General features: G+C 37.5%; 1 protein-coding gene across 1 annotated transcript; it reads right to left on the bottom strand.

Annotated features, from left to right (window-relative positions):
- Positions 1-18,167: 18,167 nt before the first annotated feature.
- LOC107648700 (calcium-transporting ATPase 4, endoplasmic reticulum-type) lies at positions 18,168-24,887 on the bottom strand. Its single transcript, XM_016352521.3, has 8 exons — positions 22,992-24,887; positions 22,692-22,764; positions 22,265-22,386; positions 21,295-21,576; positions 20,824-21,201; positions 20,196-20,305; positions 19,131-19,359; positions 18,168-19,025 (listed from the first exon to the last, which is right to left on the bottom strand). The coding sequence occupies exons 1-8, from the start codon at positions 24,405-24,407 to the stop codon at positions 18,447-18,449; spliced, it is 3,189 nt and encodes a 1,062-aa protein (XP_016208007.1). The 5' UTR covers positions 24,408-24,887; the 3' UTR covers positions 18,168-18,446.
- Between the last annotated feature and the right edge of the window lie 490 nt (positions 24,888-25,377).

The raw sequence follows: 25,377 nt of genomic DNA, 5'->3' as shown, positions 1-25,377 counted from the left end.
TACATACCGAATATTGATTATTATGAGGTACCAACCCACTAAGTCTACTTCTCAAAAGCCTTAAGTACGTATTGTCTACTCCTAGGCTTGAACTACGTTAAATAGGTTTGATCACATCAACCCATAAGTCCAAACCTATCTACTAATTAGATTAGTAGTGGGTTAGTGTCAATGGGTATCAAATTGATCACCTAGGGTTCTCAAATCACCAATTCAATGAGACCCAATGACTCAAGGTCACTCAATTCCCTTAGCTTATGCCAAGAGTAAAGAAAACTACTCCATAATCAAAGAAAACATTTCATCAAACACATGGTAAGCATTACTAAAAGACATTTCCAAAGTGCAATTAAATTGAAATTAGCAAGTACCCACTAACAATTATCAACATACAATCACTCAAATAACACAATTAACCATGAAAATCATCAATGTAACATTAGCAATTCAAGATTCACAAGATTCATGAAATGGGTATAAAATGACAATTGCAAGAAAACATAAATCTAACACAAGATCTAAACAAAATTATGCTAAGGGATTCAAATTAAGCAATCAAAACTAGTAATTAACAAGATCCAATTCAGAATTCAACAAGGGAATATCAATTCAAACTAGATCTAGAGAGGAACAAGGGTTTCTCTCTCTAGAAGAACAAAAAAAAAACCCAAAACTAGCTAAAAATTGTGTCTAACTGTAAAATGAATGATCCCCCCTTTCTCCATAGCATCCTTGGGTATTTTCCATGCAGAACCAGCTTGAATTTGGGCCTCTTGAGCCTCAAAAATCGCCAGGCATTATTTTCTTTAATGAGGTCACGTGCAGCTTGTCGCGCGTGAGCGCCATGCGTGCGTGCGCACCGATTGATTTTGTGATCCACGCGAGCGCGCCATGTACGCGTGCGCGTCGGTGTGGATTTTCCTAATTTGCGCGGATGCATCCATCTTTGCGCGCCGCTTCCAGCTGTCCTCATCCACGTGTGCGCACAAGGTGTGCGTGCGCGCCCATGCTGAAGTTCCCAAAATCCAAATCTTCATGTTCCTTCCTCTTGTGCATGCTTCTTTTCTCTCTTCTAGGCCATTCTTGCCCTATAAATTCTAAAATCACTCAACAAACATGTCACGGCATCGAATGATAATAAAAGAGGATCAAAATATAGCGATTTTAAGGCAAAAGAAGCATATTTTTCATCATGAAGCAATATTAAGAAGAGAACACAAAACCATGCAATTCTTGTGAATAAGCGTGAAAAATATTGACAAAACCCCCAAATTCTAGACAATATAAACCAAAAAATTAGGGTTTATAAAAGCTACAGACATCCAAATAGAGCATTCTCAATGGCTATGGAAAGGTAACATCTAGGAATTTTCAGAAATATATAATAGTCCATACTTTGCTTCAGTATTGAATCCCCAAAACTAACGTTCAACGCTAGCTTCCAGCCCTATTCTGATGTCCAACGCCAAAGGGAGAAGAGACCAGCGTCCAACACCCCAAAAAGGACCCCCTAGCCAGTGTTCAACGCCCTAGAAGCCTCCTAGCACGTGGATCTCAATCAAGCTCAGCCCAAACACTCACCAAGTGGGCTCCGGAGGTAGATTTTAGCACTAAAAGACTATTTTACCCTTCTTATGTAATCCTTAGTCATTAGTCTAGTATTTATTTGAGAACTTTTACACTTTTGGAGGAAGACTTCTAGCATATTTTCGAATTCTACATTGTATTTTCTATCAGTATGAGTTTCTAAACCTCCTAGGTTGAGGGGAGGAGCTCTGCTGAGTTTTATGGATTAATAAAGTATTACTATTTTATCTTCAATCCGTGTTTGATTCTCTATTCTAAGATGTATCTTCATTCTACATCAATATGAATGCGTTGAACTGGCATAAGGTTATCTCATTCTACATGGGTTCAGAGTGAGTCTTTCATCGGACAATGATGAACCACTAGCTTGATTATACATCTCTTAGACGACTAATCCACGACTTCGTTGGGACTTCTCGAGACACTAGTTCAGCTGAGGTATGGGGAGATTAGGGTCTTTGTGGTAAAGGCTATAAGCAAAAGCGCAGCATTTTCTTATCCGGAAGATTCGACCTTGTCTGTGGCGTTTTGAGTAGGTTCACTAAGGGGAATGGACTGCAGGAGCTTCACCCTCAATCATACTGGATCCACACTAACCCTGGGGTTTAGATCTGGAGGAGCATTGGCGACCTCTTAAGAAATCCGTTGATCACATACAGCCTACCATAGAAAAAATCATTCACAGTTGGAGGAGACAGTAAAACCGAATTGATCCAGAAGAACAAAGCATCTCTAAGCCTTAACAATCTTCTTATCATTGCTTTCACCATCAACTGAGTAACATTTTATTATTTTCTTTTTATCCGTTTAAATAATCAAACAACTTTTCTATCTGCCTGACTAAGATCTACAAGATAAACATAGCTTGCTTCAAATCACAATCCTCGTGGGATCGACCCTGACTCACTCAGGTATTACTTGAACGACCCAGTGCACTTGCTAGTTCAGTTATGCGAAGTGTAATTCTGTGCACCAGTTCATGAACATTAAAGACAACCAAATAAAGGAAATATCAAGTAAAACTAAAAGAGCAAGGATGTAGTAACAAGAAATTATAAGGAAAATTAAATTAAGACAAGATCAAAACCTAAATATAAGATGTAATTAAGCCAAATCTACCCTAATTCTAGAGAGAAGATTGAGCTTTTCTCTCTAGAATACAACTTAAATCATGTTCCTAAAATAAACCTAATTGCTCCCTTTTTATCCTTCTTGAATTTGGCCTCAAATAGCTTTAGAAATGAGTTGGATTGGGCTTTGGCAGGTCCAGAATTCGCCCCCAGCGTCTTTTCATTAATGAGTCATGTGATCGAATTCGTGCGTACGCATGCTTGACCATGCGTACGCATGGTTGTAAAAAATGTAATCGTGTGTACGCATCAATTCCTATGCATACGCATGGATGTAAAAACTGTAGTTATGCGTACGCATGAATGCTTATGCTTACGCATGGCTGTAAAATACTCCAAACTTCATTTCTTCATGAAATCTTCACTTTTACATGCTTATTCCTCACTCCTTCATTCTATACTTACCTGGTAAACCTGAAATCACTTCATCAAACACATCAAGGCATCGAATGGAGTTAAAGTGAATTAAAATTAACAAATTTAGGACCTAAAAAGCATGTTTTCAATCTTAAGCACAATTTAGGAAGAATTTACAAAACCATGCTATTTTAGTGAATAAATGCAAGAGAAGTCAATAAAATTTACTCAATTAGAGCAAATAAATACCATGAAATATGGATTTATCAGCGTCGGAAGTTTGATGAGCAAAAGAGTTTCTGCAGGCTTATTTTAGCTTTTTGGGAAAAAGGCAGGGCTTGCTTACGCGGACATATGGTTGCATATGCGAGAATTTACTACTGTCCATGGGACTCGCGTACGCGGACAAGGGTCACGTACACAAGGGTTGCGTATGCGAGATGGCAAATAACATCCTCGCGTATGCGAGAGAAGACATGCGTACGTGGCCATTCACCTCCCTATTTTGAGAAAAGTGCCTTTTGTGTTTTTTAACCTATTTTATAACCTTTAAACCTCTATTTTTTATTTTTAAGGCCCTAATACTTAGTTTTAATCTTAGTGAAAGGGGAAAATCTTGAGGGAGTGTTAACTTAGCAGTGAAGAAAGGTTTTGAGTAATGATTTGTGGTTAATGAAGTGCAAAAATGAATGAGAAATAATTAATGGAAATAATGATATTGATGAGTGGGATGTAGGAAAGGTGATAGGGCACTAATCCCTCGATCTTTTTTCCTTGCATTCTCTGTGATTGTAATGTGTTGGATATGAAAAACGTGGTAGGACGCTAATCCCTCGATTCATTATCCGGCATTCCTTGTGATTGTGTTGTGTGGGATGTGAGGAAGGTAGTAGGGTAGTAATCCCTCGATGATTTCCCTCACTCTCTCTCTCTCTCTCTCTCTATCTATCTGCAAGGTGGTAGGGCACTAATCCCTCGACCAGTATACCATAGCCTTACTAGGGGAAGGTGGTAGGAAACTAATTCCCCGATTTATTCCCCTTGGTGTCTGCCTCTTGGAGAAGGTGGTAAAGCACTAATCCCCCAATCTTATGCCTCCTAGAGATGCGCAAACAAGAGACGGCATCCGGGATAGCTATCGGAATGTGTCGAGTTCTGGCAGTATAACCAACACGTGAACTCACGGCCAATAGGACAGGCATGCATCATATGCATTTGTAAGATTTGTTTGAGTCTGCATTTGTATTAGTTTGCCTACTTGCTTAATTATAATTAATTGTTATCTGATTTATTTGTTGTATTTGTACCTATTATGCCTTCCTTGCTTGAATTGTATGTCTGTGCAACTGAAAGACTTCTCGTATAGTGGAGGCCAGGTGTGATGAGGGTAGTTCCACCAGAGTTTGGAGGATTGAAGGAAGGGGAGATTAAGGGATTAAGTTAAAATTGGACTAAAAGTTAAGTACCATAGATAGTTCACCTGGTTTTTGGTTTAAAGTATAACTCTAAGTTTTTAATCTGAGTGTCGGAGTTCTAGGATTGCCTCTAAATTTCTCGAAACCTTATATATTATTTACGTGTGCACCATTACTATGCTAAAAACCTCCAGTTCTCATCCCATACACATGTTGTCATTTTCAGATGCAGGTCGAAAGGCTCCTCGCTAGGCGTCTGGAGATTCCTATGACAAGCGAAATTGGGCTGTTATATTTTACGTTGTCGGTTATGTATTTTATGTTTGTAAACTCTCCTATGTATATATATAACTTATGTTTAATCCTCTTAGAGGCTTTTTGGAGAACTAGGTGATTACTTTATGTATGTTAGAATATTTCGGGATATACTTATATACAGGTATGTGCGTACATATTCTCCAGCCGACATTGGCTTCACAGGTCGAGCTTAGAGCTTGATATTATGTATCTTTTGACATTCGGCTCTTATCATATATATGTCTTTACCTTTCTTCGTATTTGATGAATCCATATTTGACAATAAATTTTGGTTTGATTTGAGTGGATTTTATTATATAAACCTATATTTATTCACCTAAATAGCATACTTTTGTGTTCTCTCCCTAAATTATGCCTCATTGTAAAAACATGCTATTTTGTGCCAAATTTAATCAATTTTATTCCACTTTCATCCCATTCGATGCCTTGATGGTTTTGATGACTGATTTTAGGTGTAATAGGTAGGAATGGCTTGATAAGGGTGGAAGAAAAGCATGTAATTGGGAGAAAATATGAAGAAAACAAAGAAGAAGCACATAGCTAAGTGTGCGTATGCACAAGATGAAAATCAGCAAGTGTGCGTACGCACAGGTACCAGCGCATGACTTCATTAAAAAGTCACGTGGCTCGCGATTTGGGAGGCTTTTTGGCCCATTTCTGAAGGTTTTGGAGCATATAAGGAGGGCTAGCAACACCAACTAAACACACACATTATACCACACATCATACAATACACTTAGATAGTTTTTAGGGTAGTTTTAGGTAGTTTTAGTTTAGGTTTTCTCTCAATTTCTTTAGGGTTTTCTCTCAATTAGGTTTTTCCCAGAATTCAAGTTCTAATAAGAGGACAGATGAGAATTTGTTTTTTGAAATGTATGTGAATTGTGGTTTTGGTTGGATATTTAGGAGATGGGTCTGAATTGATTGGGGTAATTTTGTTTGGGTAATTGCTTTACCTTTTGGGTCATTACAAATGGTCTTTTGGGCTGCTACTTGTGATAAAAGTTTTGTTAGGTCAATTTCATCATCATCTGAGCTATCACATATGTCAGCCCAGGATTTTTTGTGAAGTTTGGAGAGACCTACATCTTGTAAGGCCAATAAAATTTGGATTGGGAGAGCATAGTCTGCCTTTGTTTGCTTGGTTGTTTGGGTACTTGGAGGTTGAGTGGATGATTCAACTATATTTTTGGTAATCTGAGTGGATGACTCAGTTGACTCTTGGGTTATTGGGGTAGGTTGTTGGTTAGATAACCCAGTTGGGGTGCTTGATCCTGATTTTTTACTTGGCCCTGGTAGGGCTAGGCGAATGCCTCTGCCTCTTACAGAGGCTAATGTTGCCCTTTTAGGCATGTGGCGATTTTCCTTGCAAATATTCATGGGTAAGGTAATCAAGGAGAGAGTTTGAGATTCCTTGAATGTATTCAATTTCGAAATAAAAAATGCTTAAAATTACTTGCCAACGAGCAAAAATGTGTTTGGATACAAGATTTTTTACATCTTTTTGTAAAACTTCTTTGGCACATTTACAGTCTACCCTAACCAGGAATTTTTGGTTTAATAAATCAGATTGAAATTTTGAAATACATAAAACAATTGCTAAAACTTCTTTCTTTATGGTCGAATAATTTTGTTGGGAAGTATTATAATGCTTAGATGTAAATGCAATGATGCACTCTTTATTATTAAGTTTTTATTTTAGGATGCCACCGTAACCTAGGTCTGAAGCATCCGTTTCAACAATTTTGAAAGCTTGTGGAATAGGAAGGTAAATACAAGGGAGTTCTTTGACACTAAGTTTGAGTTGTTTGACAATTCTTGTATGAGTATCTGTCTAAGGAGGGAATTTTTTTCCTAGATGCTCATGGAGAAGTTTGATAAGGGTGCTTAGATTTGGAATAAAATTTGCTACATAATTTATGCAGCCAAGGAACCTTTGGAGTTGATTCTTTTTAAAAATGTGATCAGGGAATTTATCCGCAAATTGGATAGCTTTGTCTATGGGTGTAATTGTTCCCTGGTGAATCATGTGACCAAGGAAACGGATTTTAGTTTGGAATAAACTAATCTTTGATTTAGAAACTGCTAGACCATTATGTCTGATAGTGTGCATAAAAGTCTTCACATGTTTAAAGTGATCATGCAAGGATTGCGAAAAGATTAGCACGTCATCTATATAGACGATGAAAAAGTCGAAGAAAGGATTAAAAATGTCATTCATGATTTTTTGGAATTCGGATGGAGCATTTTTCAGTTCAAATGGCATCATATTCCATTCGTACTGACCGAAAGGTACTGTGAATGCCGTTTTGTATCTATCAGCCTCGCTAATCTGGATTTGCCAGTACCCAGATTTCATGTCAAATTTTGAGAAGATGCTTGCTGAGTTAAGTCTATTTAACAAATCTTTTTTGTTTAGGATAAGATACTTAATCCACTGGAGAGCTTTGTTTAGAGGCTTATAATTAATAACCAACCTAGGGGTGCCTCTTTCTAATTCGGCTTGTTTGTTGACATAGAAGGCTGAACAAGACCATGGACTTTTACTGGGCCTGATAAGTTTTTTGTGCAAGAGGTCTGTAATCTCTTTTTGACAATATTGGAGAAGTTGCTCATTCATTTGTATAGGTTTGGCCTTTTTTGGAATCTGGCTTTCCTTAAAATCCTTTTTGTAAAGAAGATCCACAATATGTTGTTTTCTATTCCAGAATGCATGAGGCAAATCTGAACATATTGTTTCTTGCATTTGTTGAAGAATGGATTTAACCTTTTGTTGGATTTCAAGTTTTTGTAACTGAGTTTCAAGGGTTTTGAAGGAGACTTCTTCTTTTAAGAAGTTGATTTGATTAGTTTTGAATTGGAGTAGGTTAAAAGTTCTGTGAACGGGGGTTGAAACAAATTAGAAGGTTGTTGGGGTTCCTCCTATGTAGGTAGTGATATCGTCGTATGACATCATCAACGGGAAAAGAGTTCTAATAAAGAGTGACCCCAAAATGACCTGATTTATTAAATCTTGGACAAGGAGGAAGGGTGTTTTTATCCGTAGAAGACCATTTTTGATGACAGCCTCAGAGAGCTTGTACTTAATTTGAAAACGGTCGCCGTTAGCTGTACTAAGGCGCTCTGTAGTTTTTTTCAAAATATTTTGTTGGGATTAATCCTTCCAAAATAAAATTTTGATCTGCACCTGTATCAAACAAGGCTACAGTTTCCAAAACAAAGTCCTGGATGACAATTCGAATATTGATATAGAATTTCATTACGGTTAATTAACTGACTAACCGCAGAATTTCTGCTATCTCATCTTCTTGATCATCCTTTGAGAGTTGGACAATTTGATCATCTTCTTCATTTTGAAAATTTTGGTTTTAAAGATTTTGATCATTCTAAGGCTCTTCCTCAGTGTTATCAGAATCTTCCTCCAGAATATGAGATAAGCAATTCTGGTGCTATTGTTGTTTGTTGTTTAATGAGATGAATCTCTTTTTTGAGAAAATTAATTTCATTTTGAAGGTCCTAGATAGTAACAGGCTTAAAAACTTGTTTTTTGAGTTTTTTGAAAATAGGTTTGACATCGTACTTGTTTTTGATAACCAGAGCTTTGGATTTATTTTTTGTTTCTAAGGTTTCTTTGAACTTTTGAAGAAAGTATTTTCTCTATTCAGGGTTTGAGATGGCGTTTATGGCATCGAAAAGAAGATCTTGTTCTTTTGTGATGACATTGAGCTCAAAATATTCATCAGATGATAAGGATATATCATCATCATGCTGGATATTGTTTAAGTCCTCAGAAAATTCATGTTCTGATTCTTCTTCCGAGCTTTCGATGAAGAGGTTATAATCTGCTCCTCAATCTGAGGGTCAAGGTTGAGATTGTTGATCTTTTTCTTGAGTCTACAGTACTTACTGATATGACCTGGTTTTTTGTAATTAAAACAGATAATCTGATTTTTATAGGGTTCCTTATCTTTGTCTTTCCTTTGTCTAGGAGGAGGCTTGTAATGTTTCTTGGGTTTCCAATGTCGGTTTTGATCAGGCCAACGGGTTTTTTGGTAAGGCTGTTTTGTTCTTTTCTTACTACAAGAGGGTAAGCCAAACTGTTCACAGAAGGAACCTAAATCTTTTTTGTTTTGGACCTTTTTGCGGACTAGTTGCCTCTGAATTTTGTCATCTTGACAAATTTTTAAGGCAACTTTTTGGACATAAGAAATTAATTGGCTATAACTCAAAGAATTATATGGAATAATTCCATCCAGAGTTAAACTTCTGATTTTGTCCCTGACTTTATCTCCCAGGGATTTCGAGAGTCCGGCTAAGAACTTTTCTTTCCAGAACAACTGTTGGCTATCTTCTCTGGTGAAGACTCTGGTTAAGAAGGTATCTCTATACCACTTGAAATTGGACAGGGATTTGCACTTAAGATTGGACAGAAGTTCAGCAAACCGATCTTTCCACAAAGATTGATCTCCTATGAAATGGTTTGCTATAGTAAAGATCAAGGTGCTAACAGCATCAGGGATGGTTTTCCCATTCTCATTAAGAATAGGTTCGCCATTATCATTGGTTTTAACTGCTGATAGGATGGCATCTTTCTCCTCATTTGTGAGATAATTATCCCACCATCCTTTAAGTTACCTTGAAAATTCTGACATAATAACATTTGCTATTGCTTCTTCGAAACTTTCATGGGCGGTTTGGTAGGCCGTACATACCATTGTCATATGTTGTAACATATGCATGATGTTGTACTCTATTTTTCCATCTATATTCCATTCATAGACGTTGTTCGCATTGAAGCTATTGAAGCCTAGTTCTCTGTCTTCCAGAGCTAGGTCAGGAGCAGTGGTTTAGAGATAGGTTTAGTAAGACCTTTCCATTTAGTAATGGAGGTGGTCATGATAAGGTTGATTCTCGGTGAATCTGAACCATTGTCTGAGTCTTGCGACTCCTCATGAAGAACATTAATGGACCTTTTAGCTGATTGCCTAGTGACTCTTGTGGATGATTCGGTGGTTTGCGGAGTGTCAGGGATGGTCATTTGGATGAGAAGATGATCTATTTTGTGTACAAGATTAGAAGTACCTAAATCTTGTTTGAAAATAGAAGATTTGAGGTTTTGTCTAACCTTTGGGTTGATCTTAAAAGGTTTAAATAGAGGCTTTTCTAAAATTTTAGGGGATTCATATGTACTGATACTTAGGGAGCTAAGCTTCTGACCTAAAGTTTGGAGATATTTATTGGTATAGTTGGCCTGTTCCATAATATTCTTGATATCTTTAGGCCCAATGGGTTCATCTAAATTTTTTGTTTTGAAGGGTGAGGTCATGACAGGAGTTTGTTTAGCATCCTAGTTATCTGTAAGGATGAACTTTCCTGTTGGAGAAAATTCTGACTTAACCAATTCCCCCTCCTGGATTTTCCAGGTAGAAATAACATTCGCAGAATGAGATGTACTAATATCCGCCTTGAAAGGATAGTCTATATTATTTTTTATGCTATAAGCATGGAACCATTCAAAGAAAGGAATGTGCATCTTGGTCTGGTTGAAGAAGTGATAATATTGCTCCCGAAAATAAGAGATTTGATTAGCCTTAAAGGTTTGCAAGTACCATCTCTTCTGAAGTTTTCATTCTTCAGAATTGACGTTCCTTCACAAGGCTTCCATATCTATGACAAAGTCTTTAGTTAACATTGATATTGACATCATCATTTAAGGAGGAATATGTTGGGGATTGAATAGAATGTTCATCTATATCCTCTTCTTTTTGGTAAACAGGTTTAGGAATACTAGAGTTTGTTTGTAACCCTGTAAGGTTGATTTCTGGGTTGGCCATCCTAATTCGTGAATTAAGAAGAGAGGAATGAGATCTTATAGATAAAGACCTCCCTGCTGAGGCGAAGTCAGATTTGTAAATAGATGCAGCTTCAGATCTCGATAAAAAAAGAATTTCTTCTGTCAAAGAAGCTTTCTACCTTTCCATTCTCATCTTGCTTAATTTCTTGTAATTGGGGGGCTTGTCTAGGTATAGTAGGTATGGCACGCTCTATAGCCCAAGATTCAGAGAGATCAATTTCATCCCATTTAATGAGACGGGGTATAGTAACGTTTGCTTTGGTCATGTCTGTGACAAAAAGAGTTGTCTCACGATCGGTTGTTTTTAAAAGGACTCTGGAATTACAAGTGTTCATGACCTTGTACTGAATCCTATAGATTAAGGCTGCAGGAATAGATCCTTCTTTCATGTCAAGTCCATGAAGTCGGATGTTGAGAAAGAGTGAGTCTAAGATATTTCGATCTAGCAAACTCACAGTTTTGTTGGGAAAGCAATTGAAATAGAGCGGACCGTGTCCTAGGCTTGCTTCAACAGTTCCTATAAGGGAATCATGGAAGTTGTTATGCCTAAGTCTCTTAGACACATCAGATAATCGGGATGCTAAACAAACTCCTGTCATGGCCTCACCCTTCAAAACAAAAAATTTAAACGAACCCATTGGGCCTAAAGATATCAAGAATATCATGGAACAGGCTAACTATACCAACAAATATCTCCAAACTTTAGGTCAGAAGCTTATCTCCCCAAGTATCAATACACATGAATCCCCTAAAACTTTAGAAAAGACTATGTTTAAACCTTTTAAGATCAACCCAAAGATTAGACAAAACCTCAAAGCTTCTATTTTCAAACAAGATTCAGGTACTTCTGATCTTGTACACAAAATAGATCATCTTCTATTTTCTTGCTTGGGTGATTGTTGGGTTTCACCTCAAACACCAGTGGGTAAGATAAGAAAATCTAAACCCTTGTGGTTTATTGACATTGTTAAACCCTAGTGTTAATTTTGAGTAATTGTATGAGGCTAGCTTGAAATTCATGTTGATTGGAGTTGAATTGGTGATTTGGATTGCTTAGAATTGAGCTTTTGTGGTTAGAACTTGTTAATTTGATTTGATAGCTTAATTGGGAGCTTGGGAGAAATCGGCCAAGGTATGGTTTTGATTTTCTTTAGATAATATGTAGTGTTGTATGAAACTTAGGCTAGTTGTCTTAAGATAGGTTTGAATTGTATGAATTGGTTGATGGAATATGTGTGATTAATTGGATGGAGTTTTGATATGAGCATGTGAATGAAATTGATGTGTAATAATTGTGATGATGAGTATTGGTAAAATTTGGGCTAGAGGCCATGACCGGGTAAGTCCGGGTAAGAATGATGGATTGGAATGAATGATAATTATTGATTGTTATGATGATTGATGGGAATGTGAGTTTGGTAATCAATTTTGGTGAATATTGTTGGATTTTGAATTTGTGAATTGAAATGATTTGGAATGAGTGAATAGGCTTGGATTGAATGGATTGGTGAATTGAAAGGTTAAATTGTTAGATGTTAAAGGGTTGAGATTGGTATAGTTTGGATTTTTGAAGTTGAATGAGAGTTTCGGAAAAAAGAGGAATTTGGTAAATTTTGGTAAAAACCTGTTTTTAACGAATTTCAACGGGCCATAACATGGTTTTCAAACCCTCAAATTTTATGAAACTAGTTTCAAATAAAAATTGGATTTGTGTAGTTCATGACTTTCAGAGAACGGATGAAAAATGATTTTTAACAAAAAAGTTATACGTGTTTGAAGTTTGATCGAAAAACTGAATTTTCTGCAGCATAATAGCTTTTCTGAAAACCAGCATTCATGCATACGTCGAGGTGTCACGTGGCGTGAGCATCTGGCTCAGCCCAATATTCTCGCGTACGTGGTACTGTCTCGCATACGCGACAAGTGAGATTTTGAAATCTCGCGTACATGGCAGGTGGTACGCATACGCGAGTAAACGCTTCTGCCCAAGGTGCTCGCATACGCAACACATGAAAATTTCAAAATCCATGCGGAGGGCATGCGTATGCATGACTACCCTGTTTTGCTGAAATTATATTTTTCAGTTTTCAAGTATTCCTCTAGCTTTCTAAACCTCCGTAGCTATTGTTTAAGGTTCCCTAGCTAGTGTTTAGACTTTGGGATGAGCGAGAGTGTACTGGATAAAATTAAAAAGGATATTTTCTGTTATGAATCTAGAGACGTTGACTTAGGTTTATAACGTAATGTGGATGGAATAACTAGAGTGGATTGGTGGAGTGGTATGCTTATAATGAATTGAGAAAAGGATGTATTGTTGTTGGAAATTTGCTATACGCCTAGCAAGGATGGTTGGTTAATCATGCTTGTCTAGGTTGTGGCTCATGAGATTATTGATATATCGTTATGTACCTGGCAAGGACAATGGTTAATCCTGCTTTTTAAGGCTAAGACTCATGAGATTATTGGTAAGTCGCTATGCACCTGGCAAGGACGGTTGGTTAATCCCGCTTGTCAAGGTTGCAGTGCTGGCATACGGACGGTTAGTTAATCCAGCCTACGTTCAGATGTGGGGTCTAAGGCAGTCTCCCGCCCACATCCTTTTGTGTCACATGAGTGTGATCGGGCACTATATCCCATAAGAGTGTGCTAGGACACTATATCCCAGGGAGCTTATATATATACGTGACAGAAAGGCGACATCCCGAGGGGATGTATCGGGTTGGCAGTTGAACCGACAAGTGATATCACGGCCAATAGGACAGACCTTCATCATATGCATTATATGTGTTTGTTCGGATTGACTACTTGTAGTATGCCTAATTGTATAACATGCTTAAATGTTACTTAAGTTACTTGCTGTATATGAAATCTACTTGGGTTTTACTTATCTGCATTTAGTTGTGCTTTCTGCTGGGATTGAGGAGGTTCGGGAGGCAGTGACGATGGGATCGCATAGAGGATAGGTTGGCGAAGGCTGTGGGACAATGGTGACTATTAGATTAAAAATCCCTTAAATCAGATAACCCCTTTATGAAACTAAGAATGTATTATAATGCTATGCTTTGGGAAGTTTTAGGATTGTCTTTGGCTTTTCAGAACCTTATATCTTATCTATTGGACATTGTTACCATACTGAGAACCCCCAGTTCTCATACCATATATTATTATTGTTTTTCAGATGCAGGTCGCATCCCACCTCGGTGAGTTTTGCGGATGGTGACAGAGCGGAAGATGGCTCCAGTTTTACTTTTGTTTCTTTTGTTGTAGTTATCTGTCACTTTTGTATATTGTTGCCTTAGAAGCTTTTATTTTGAAAACTTTGAGAGATAGGACGTAGTTGTTTTAACTTAAATACTCTATTGTATCTTTTAACTAGCCAGCCTAAACTCTGCGGGGAGTGACTAGTTTTCTTTTTATTATTATTATTATTATTATTATTATTATTATTATTATTATTATTATTATTATTATTATTATTATTATTATTATTATTATTATATATATTTAGTCTTTGATCTTCTATTCTTCTTATCGGGCTTCTAATTTGTAATACTATCTTGGACTATATATTCTTGTATGAGCTTTAAAATTGTCATGATGCTTTATCGTCTTTGCTTTACGACTATAGGTGAAGTTTAGTATGATAGGGTATTACACATGGTAATGACTTCTTTCTCTTTCACATACCCTCGTAGGTTCAAACTTTCATTATAACACCTTCTTGCCAGTTTCTGATCTCCTCTCACAGTTGTTATTCCCTCAGGAGTAGGGAACTTTATGTAGTGATGGAGAGTTAAGACTACTGCTACCAGTCGGTTTAGGGTTGCCCGACCTAGCAGGGCATTGTAGGCAGATTTCACATTCACCATAATGTAGTATATCCTTAGGGTTCTTGCTTTTATGCCTTTACCAAAGGTGGTATAGAGAAAGATGAATTCTAGCGGTCAGATAGGAGTATCTCCCATACCAAAGAGAGCATCTGAGTATGATCTCTAGTCCTTTTCCTCTAGGCCTAGCTTATCAAATGCTAGTCTGAATAGAATATCAGCTGAACTCCCTTGATCTATCAAGGTTCTGTGAAGGTTTGCATTGTCGAGGATATTGTGATTACCACTAGGTGATCGTGCCCGAGCATCACTCCTCGTGCATCTTCTTTGGTAAAGGTGATTGTAGGCAAGTCAGGTGTTTCATCATCTTTGCCGACCTGGTATACTTCCTTTAGGTGCCTTTTCTGGGAAGATTTTGTTATCCACCCCTCTTGCGAACCCTCCAACGATTATGTGGACATGCCTTTCCAGGCGTTGAGATTGGTCTCGCTTATCCTTGTATTCATCTCTCTTTCTTTTGTTGTGATCATCTGTTCTCTGAGCTAGGAATCTGTCTAGCTAAATTTCTCTGGCCAGTTGTTCAATCACATTCTTTAAATCATAGCAATCATTGGTGGAATCGTCGTACATCTTGTAGTATTCCTAATATTTTGACTGATTTCGACCTTTCTTGCTTTTAATGTGTCTGGGAGGCGGTATCTTCTCAATGTGACAGATTTCTCTGTACACATCGATGAGGGAGACTGGTAGTGCGGTGTAAGAATGGTATCTTCGATGTCTGCCTGAGTTGTACCCTTCTTTTTACTTTACCTCTTTTTCTTTACCCCAGGCTTGATATTGGTTGTTCTGTCCTGGGATGGATTTTCTTATCTTTTCGTTTCTTTCATGTTGATATATTTTTCTGTCCGTTCTTACACGTCATATAAAGATATTGGGTGTCTCTTTAATATGGATTGAGAGAACGTGTCTTCTCTGAGGTCGTTGACTAGTCCCATAATGACCGCTATGATAGGTAGGTTTTGAATCTCCAAGCACACTTTCTTGAACCTTTTCATATAGGCTCTTGGAGATTTCCCGACCTCTTATTTTACTTCCAAGAGACTCGGAGCATACTTAGCCTTGTCTTTTTGGATAGAGAATCGGGTAAGAAAACTCCTTTTTAAGTCGTCAAAGCAAGTGACTGACCTGGATGGTAAGTTGTCGAACCACTTCATTGCCGCCTTGGTTAATGTAGTCAAAAAAGCTTTGCAGCAAGTTGCATCCGATGTGTCAGCCAAGTACATGTGACTCTTGAAATTGCTCAGATGGTGTCTTGGGTCGGTCGTTCCATCATAAAGGTCCATGTATGGGATTTTAAAGTTTCTAGGAACCTTAGCCTGCATGATCTCTTCTGTGAATGGATCTTTGCCTCCTAAAGGCATTTCCTCTCAAACAGCTCGGGATTTCCTACCCTTGAGGTCGGATTCCATCTTCTCGAGATTTTTTCCAGTTTTTTTTTGTCGTCGTACCTCCCTTTGTAGAGCTCGTTCTGATTCACATTGTCATTCTAATTCATTCTCAACCTGCTCCAACTGACCTTGATGCCCGTGAACCAGTCCCACGAGCTCTGTAGGATCTCTTTCTCCCAATCTCCCCGAGTGATGGACTTCTGAGCTTATTCTTCGTCCTCCTTGATTTGTAAGGTGTGTATCTCTAGCAATACCATTCCCCTTGTCAGGCCGGGGAGGCATGACAATTACATGATCGTCGTTGTGTTGCTCTTCTTCATAGTCCTTTGAATCAGAAGTCGTGTGTCCGTCTTTTGGAATGTCGTCTACCATCGTACAGTGTTGCTTACCAAGTCCCTAACAACAGCGTCAATATTATGGGAATTGCCTGAAACTGTGATTTAGGCTTGAACGTGAGGTCTAAGCTCCTTTTGGGGTTGTGTCCGATGTTTTCTGGTGCTAAAGTATCGTCGTCTGACATCTTAGTGAAGGTGGGGGTAATATCTGCAAGGGACTCTAATGCTTAAGTTAGTAAGGATTTTAGGCAGGTTTTTTTATGTAGATCAGAGTTTGAAGAATACTTAAGGGTATCAGGGTATTTATCATTGTAGGTGGTGGGCTAATAATAGGGGTGGCAAACGGGTTAGCTAACCCTGTCCCGCCCTGCCAAAAGCTCACCATTTGGTGGGCTAGCCCGCTCCGCCCCGCCTAATAAGGTGGTTCTAATTTTTACCCGCCTTGCCTAATGGCGGATGGCGAGATAAACCCGCCAATTTTCTTTTGTTTTTTTAAAAATTATTAAACCACTAAATATCTTAAAATATATATAATTTCACAAACATTTCAATAAACTTATAATTTCTAAAGACATAAAAAAATATAATTTCTAAATTCACAATAACTAAAGTCATTATAATTCTAAATATTTAATAAACACAATCATTAACCAAACTTTTATGTGCAATTAGAGTCTAATTAATCATTGTCCAAATATCTAATTAATCAAACATAGTTCAAATTATAACTTAAAATAAAATAGACAAAAATTCTAAATACAAGAACAAAAGTAATGTTCTAAATTCATATTAATTGAAAAAATAAAATGGCGGCCAGTGGGTAAGCCTTCCCCGCCCTGCCAAAATCCATGGGTTAAGCGGTGCAAGTTAAGCGGACTCTTTTATTATTGTGGTCTCAAATTTCTAGCTTAACCCGCTTTTTTGGACGAGTTATACTGGCCAGCCTGGTGAGTTTCGACCCGTTTGCCACCCAATAACCACTTTATAAAGTGATTCCATCTTTGATGGTAGATAGTTGTTCCTTTTTATTAGAAAGATTGTTGAGATCTCCTTTCTAGATGAGTAGAAGATACTCTAGGAGTTAATTACTACTTTAGGAGTTAGTTACTTAAATAAGTGGGGTTAGACCCATGTGGCTGTGTCCGACCTCAAGTAATGTAGATCTGAAAATAGAGTATTAGTTGGGTTTTATTCATTTTAGGATTAGTTAAGTTGTGGATTAGGATATGAACAATTATAAATTTCAAAATATTGCTTTTCCTTGTAAGATCATGCTTAGAATTATTAACTATAATTATAATGTAATTTTAGAGTTTTACCCAAACATAATTAATTTTAGGTTTTCCCTTTTTAATTTTCATTTTTTCTTAAAGAAAATCTTTTCATAATTCCCAAAAATATGTTCTATAATTGTTGCTTGGCGATACATATATTCATCTCCATCTTCGTGCGAAGCGAGCCAAATTCGATTGGTTTTCCATTTGAGGAAAATGTTGAAAACCCAATAGTCAATCATAAAGATTGGCATGGAACATAGGGTTCCCATTGGATCAAACTAACATAAGTCATCGTTTCATTGACAGTTAAACGTTATAGTTATATGTCTCAATCAACTTGACTAAAATGATTTTTGAACACATGGGATGGGGCGTTCATCTAACTAGAAAACTTGTGTGGGTTAACCAACAATGCAGTTTCTACACGGACGTCATGAGAAAGCGCTTTCCTTGCGTATGATGGAGAATTAAGAAAGCAGGAATATTAGAGTAAAATCGTGCTCTATAAGGATCCCGGGGTGAAGAAATAATCCAATAGGTTTCAATCGTAGTGTCCATACTGAGTTCTAATTGACAAAAAACTAAACAATGCGTCTTGTATCAGGTTGACAAATGCATGAGAAATCAAGGTCATTTCCTTTTTCTATTTCAAAATCCTTTGAAAGTTGAAAGAACAAAAACAAGACAAAAAAAAATAATGCAACATATAGTGTGCACTCACTGCAAGGCTACAATCCCTCGTTAATTATAAAATGGGATGAAGACTAGAGAGAGTCCTAAAAATAGTACTAAACTATAATTACTTAGAGTTGTGGCCATGTCTTCAGTCTCAATAATATCAAATTGGATTCCACTGAAGGGATCGGCAACTTCTCTTCTAAACACTACGGTAAGTTGTCTACTCTGATTTTTGCTTTGATTTCCTTGCGGCTGATGTTTGAGACGAACTTGTACACCTCCCAATGAATTTCAGAATCTCATCGATTATAATGACGGGAAATGCGACAGCCAAAACCAAAAGCCATTCATTCAAGCTCAGGGGCACAATACCAAATACTTTGGCCAAGAATGGCACGTACAAGATCAAAAAGTGCAAACCGAATGATACAGACATTGCCAAGAGTAGCCACGGGTTGACCCACGGGGGCATTGACAAAAGGCTTCCATCCTCAGAAAGAGCATTGAGGGAGTTGAACATTTCAATTGCTACCAACACCGAGAGTGATAGTGTCATAGCCTTCACCTTGCCAGTACGGAAATAATCACAGGGCCCATCAAAGGTAACAACTTGGTTACCAGCCGTGAAGGGGGAAGCAGTGAAGTTGGTCCAAGTGGGGCATTGACCCCAATTGGCAAGTTGGGAGTAAGTGACTAGAGTATGTCCATCCCCTGAAAGATCGATGCCCATGAAAGACCCACAAGTAAACCATATGATGAAGACACCAACTGTAGCTATTCCAACGTACATCCCAATTACCTTTGAAGCATAACAGCGGGAAGATTAGAATAAGTAATCAATATATTTTATCAGCATTTGAAACATAATGCCCAGATTAGAGGGGGACATAAAAGGAAAAGATACCAGATAGCGGAATAAGATCCACATGTTAATCAGTGAGTCATCACTGCGACGAGGAGGCTTCTTCATTATATCGTTATCAGGAGGATTAAATCCCAAAGCTGTTGCAGGGGGTCCATCGGTCACAAGATTGACCCATAGAAGCTGGACAGGTATCAGTCCTTCAGGAATACCTAATGCAGCCGTTAGAAATATAGACGCAACCTCTCCCATATTGGAAGAGATCATGTACCTGTATAAATCAGACACAAGGAAAGGATATTAGTTAGACTTTATCATTAGAGGGCCTTTCAAGTATATATAATTATATATATACAAAACAAAGGTAGAAAACTAGATATAGTCATATACGGCAAGTTTGTGTGTGTGTGTGTGTGTGTTCCCAAAAGCTGAACAGAATAACTTCTCAAAAAATCTATTTTCAACATTTTAACTATATTATCCTACTCCCCCAAAAAATATAAAACAAATAATTATGAGTTCAAGTTAAAAATTTTCAAAAATCACTTTTTTGAGAACTGTAGCAAATGTGCTTAATTGATTTTTCAGTATATGAAAAGCCATGCAACACTGTTTTAAGATTCAGACTAAGCCAAAATGGAAAATTACAATTATCACTCACTTAAAAATAAAGTGGCATCTAGAACTTGAAGTTCTAGTCTTATATTCAAGCATTCTTTCAAATTGCCATCCCTTTAAAAGAAATGTGAAGGCGTAAGAAAGGAAAAGGCATTTCACCTGTACTAGTTCATTTGTCTTTAGAACTACAACTGTACAACACAAATAAAATTGAAAAAGGAAGTAATATCGCAAATTAACCTTCATTTTCTATACTGTTTAAGTCATTAAATTAGACCATATGTCGCAATTGCCAACCATGGCACGGATCATTGATAGTTAAAAGCAACAAATGTCAATTATGAAGCAATCACTGCCTCTCATTAGTCATGAGCACCTAAGGAACAAACTCTGTTGTATATATAAAATTTTGGGCCTTCACCTCGATAAAAATTTGCATACCAAAAATTTGAAACAAAATAAAAGAAACAAAAAGAGAAATTTACTTACCTGATAAAAGCCTTCATGTTATTGTAGATTGATCTACCCTCTCCAACAGCAGCAACAATGGTACTAAAGTTGTCATCTGCCAACACCATATCTGAAGCTTCCTTTGCCACCTAGATTGGAATACCATGAAACAAGTGTGGTGAGTTTGCTAGATGCAAAATAAAATAATCAAATTAAATTTTATTTATTTTATTTTATTTTTATCGAATTTCAATAACTAGTCACAAAGGTCTCATCTAAAGCCCTATTTGGTGTACCATATAGTATAGGATAATCTCTAATGGTATAAGACTTAATAGTATAGCATACTGCTGGAAATTAGTAATATTTTTCGAATGTAAGTATAATACATGGCGCATTCTGTATGACTACTGTATAATTTTATCCTAACTAATAATTGCTGTATAATAATTTAATAACTTTTAATAACCATGAGATAACAATTGATGGACCACAAGTTTATGCTATCAAACTTCATACAACGAAATTGAACAAGGCCCTAACAGACTAGGTTTGCGTTCGGACAACTTTACAAACCCATACATCTCAGGATTGCTAATCACTAATATTTACTATTTACCCCTTATCGAATGAGAAACATGGAGTGATCATAGTGAAAACATAATACCTCAGTTCCTGTAATACCCATAGCAACGCCAATGTCAGCAAGCTTCAATGCAGGTGCATCATTAACACCATCTCCAGTCATGGCCACCACCTCACCGTCCTCTTTGAGCAGCCTCACAATTTCTTGCTTGTGCCTGGGTTCAGCCCTTGAAAACAAAAGCCCACCAGCCTGTCTCAGATGAGCTTTCTTATCGCGCAGTTCCATAAAATCTTTCCCAGTTAAACTTTTTGAAGTAAGTTCTTCATTGGATTTAAATACACCTATTTCACGGCATATAGCTTCTGCAGTGTTCTTGTTGTCTCCAGTAATAACCATAACACGAATTCCAGCTGCTCTGCAGTCTTCGATGGCTTGGTGCACCTCTTCCCTAGGTGGATCCTATGTGTAAATGCAGCATTTAATTTGACAAAGTTCACCAACCCAACCAGATATGATGAAAGTGAGAAAGAACAAAAAAATCTTAAAACTTACCCTCAACCCAACCAAGCCAACAAAAATAAGTTCACTTTCAATTGATGGATAGTTGGAAGGATTAAGCAAGAGCTGGTGAGCTGGATGATCGTCATTACCACTGTAGGTTACAAAATCACGTAGCTCATCTTTGTATGCAAATCCCAAACAACGTAAAGCACTAGTTGACATTTCATGTAGAGCTTGCAATACAAGCTTCCTAGCATTAGCATCCAGTTTCACAACAGAACCGTCACGCAACTGAATTTTAGTGCTTCTTTCCAACACATTTTCCACTGCACCCTATAAAAATTTGGTCTAAACATCAGTTTAAAATTCTCCCAACAGAAAAGAAAAGGAAATCAGAAAAAGAAACAACAAAAGCATGCTTGTGCTCATGTGTGCTACAGGAAATACGACTACAGCAGAAAAATGTGACAGTAGAGAAGGAGCCTAGACAAACATCCCATGCAACTTAATTTGGAAAATATCAATTCAAAAACAGGCCGCTGAAAAGAACTCATATTATTACATTCATTAAAATTCATGTTTCGTAGACTAGCCTCTGGAAACATGCTCAAATGCTTTTTAGGAACCCAGGATGCCATTCTCGCATGTTCCATGGATTGCTGCACTTATTGCAACTGCGGAAACTGTCACCTTCGACTGCCATTTAAATTATTTATACATGATGACACTGAGTAACTTTGCTTTACTTTCAGTATAAATAAAATTATTTCACACAGAAGTGCCTCACTCAGAAAAATATTTGCCCCAAGAAAAGAAGTCATCAATTTATTTTAAAGTAAACGAACAAAAGAAAAATAGCATATCATCTCTGTATGCAAAATTAAGCAGAATTATAACCAATCATGTGATACATAACAAATTGATAGTAGTAAAGAAAAAAAAAAAGAAAAGGGGGGGGGGGGGGGGTGAATAATCTGAATACTCATTTTTAAGTAGAGAAGGCCACAATAACATATAATACCTTAACCAGAAGCGACTTTTTCCGTTCATTAGAGTCTACAATGACACCCATTGATTTTCTATCACGGTCAAACTCAAGGGTAGCAATCCGCCGTTCACGTTGAGACCACCATTCACAACAACCTAGATTAAAATTTGAAAGTCAAGCAAGTAAATTAGGTTAAGTTTGTCTCCATGCTCACCAAATTACAATTACAATCTATATGTATATTCCCGTTCAAATACTTTACCCACACAGCACAGAGTAGTTACCAGATATAATCATCTTGCATTACAACTTATGTAAAATACAACAATCTAAGTTATCATTACAGACAACAAAATTAGGAAACTCCTTTTGAAAGTGGTTCAGTGTATTAAAATGAGGCATTAAACAACTGCACTGTTGCATTGAAGCAAACAATTTATGCCAGAGAGATTTAACTTACGTAGTAAGCTACTCGTACTTGCCGAGTTTACATCCTTTGATCCTTTAGGAAGGCCCATCTTCTCTACCAGAACCTGGAATTCCAAGGGACAGCACAAAATTCGTCAAAACAGTTCTACTAGCTATAAGAATAACTTCATAAGGATCGGATAGAACTAAATGAACCAATCTGCGGGCCAATGATAGAATAGCTAAGTTGCTCAGTCTAAGATACCACTTTCAAAATGACCGTTAATCCAAATGAAAATCACAAGTAGCAGGCGACATGGGAAAATAGCTAAAGAACAAGTGGAGGGCGCACCTTCAAGGCCGCTTCTGTAGGCATTCCGTGAGCGACAAATTTATGATCCGACTGTGTGACACCAGCATCATTGCAGATGGCGGCTATTTTCGCTATCGTCTGAAGATTAGCATCCATATCACCAGCTGGCCAGTTCTCTATTTTACCACCTGCTGGATTGTAGGTAGTTCCATCCACTTTGAATGCTCGCAACGTGTCTACATTATGGCCAATAGCTACCAGTTTAGTCACTGACATCTGGTTAGTGGTCAATGTACCAGTCTTATCCGAACAAATCACAGTTGTACAACCCAGAGTTTCCACACTAGGTAGCTTCCGAACCAAGGCATTCTTCTGCGCCATCTTGCGAGTGCCCAAAGCCAGACAAGTTGTGATGACCGCAGGCAAACCCTCCGGAATAGCAGCAACAGCCAATGCCACAGCAATCTCAAAGTAATACGTACACTTCTCAAATGAGAACTTAAAATTCTTGGGCCACCCATCCACATATTCCCAGGAAAGGAAGTACTTAACATTGATGAGCCAAACAAGAATACAAATTAACCCAATTATCATAGTCAGCGTCTCTCCAAATTCATTGAGCTTCTTCTTCAAGGGAGTATCCTCCTCACTCTGCGAGGCCACGTGTATCTGCTGATGAACCTTCCCAATCTCAGTCTCCATTCCAATCTGAGTAACCAAGCAGATGCAATTCCCATTAACAACAGTCGTCCCGGCAAAAACCATGCACCTCTTGCCTTGGATATCGGCATCCTCAGCCACAGGCTTGTTGCTCTTGTTCACTGCTTCACTCTCACCGGTCAAAGATCCCTGCTCCAGCCTCAAAGTGGAACTGATCAATTCAACAACCCTCATATCCGCGGGAACCTTATCCCCAACTTTAAGCTCCACAATATCACCGGGAACAAGATCCCTCGCCGGCAAGCTAGCGATTTTCTTGTTGTCACGGATGACAGAGGCGTGCTCCGATTGGATCTCCTTCAAGGCTTCTAGAGCCTTCTCCGCATTGCTCTCTTGCCAAACCCCAACCACGGCGTTCACAATCAGAATCAGGAAGATCACCAGGGGCTCCACGAAGGCCGTGATATCCTTCTCGCCGCTATGCTCGCCGTCGTACCAGGCGAGCACGAAGGAAATGATGGCGGCGCCGAGGAGGATCCGAACCAAGGTGTCGTTGAACTGCTCCAAGATCAAACTCCAGATGGATTGACCCTCGTGCTTCTCGAGCTCGTTGGAACCATAGATCCGTCTCCGATTCTCAACTTCTTCACTGCTTAATCCAGTTTTCACGCTCACCTTGAAGTGTTCCTCACACTCTCGAACGTCCTTAGCCCACGCCTTGAACGTGTCGCGATCCGAAGAATCATCAGAACTCTTCTTCTCTTGCCTCCCATAATCTTGGCCTCCCTTCCCCATTCAGATCCGAGAAATCAAAACCTGGAGAAATCAATCTAACAATTGTTTCTCCCAATTATCAGTACGAAGCTATCGAATCAGCCGTTAGATTGTGTACTAATCCGAAACCCTAATTTGAAAAAAATATAGAAAAAAAAAAAACTATGCACAATTATCGAACAACGAGAGAGTTTGTACTTTGTAGGAAAAATTCGACAAATCGCGACAACGTGTAAGTGAAGCAAGTAAGCGGTTGTGAGGTGTGAGTTATGATTTTCTGAACTGAAGGTTGGGTTGGAAGAGAAAGAAGGGAAGGGAGTATTGGGTTCTTTCTTCCTTCTCGTGAAAACTGAAAAGGGTAGAGAGAAAAAGGGAAAGCGTGAAAGAGAAAGATTCAACAATTGAAAGGCTCACGCATTGGTAGAACGTGCTCGTTTGTTTTTTATTTTTTATTTTTTCTCTTTCCAGTAACTAACCTAAGTTACGTACAGATACAAGTGTATTTGTTGCGGCCGTGGCTCATGATATAAATCCTAAGCATCTAATCAAGAATTAATTGAAGTATGATTAGAAATTTCTTCGTACGTTCCTGCAATACTAATATTTTTTTTATTAAACAAGCGGAATTTTTTTATATAAACATTTTAAATATTTTATTTATTGATATAGGTAATTTGCACACAATTTTTTTAACAAATATTATAGGTGTATACATGATATATGAAAGTTGTTAAGTTGATATATTCTGCGTATAGTCATAATTAATTCGTTTACACTATAATTAAGATATAAATATTTATAAGTATAAAAATATTTTTTTTATAAATATAAAAATATATTTTTTATAAATAATAAAATAATAATAATAATTTAATTTTAATAAATTTAAAAATTAAAAATTTATATATTTTATTATTATTTAAATTTATTTTAATTAATTTATATCTCATTTATATTTTAAATTTTAAATTAATAACTTTTTGATATTATT

Source organism: Arachis ipaensis, chromosome B6, assembly GCF_059453495.1.
Source record: "Arachis ipaensis isolate K30076 ecotype BB chromosome B6, ASM5945349v1, whole genome shotgun sequence".
Lineage (NCBI taxonomy): Eukaryota > Viridiplantae > Streptophyta > Magnoliopsida > Fabales > Fabaceae > Arachis > Arachis ipaensis.
This window is presented reverse-complemented; position numbering and strand designations above follow the sequence as displayed.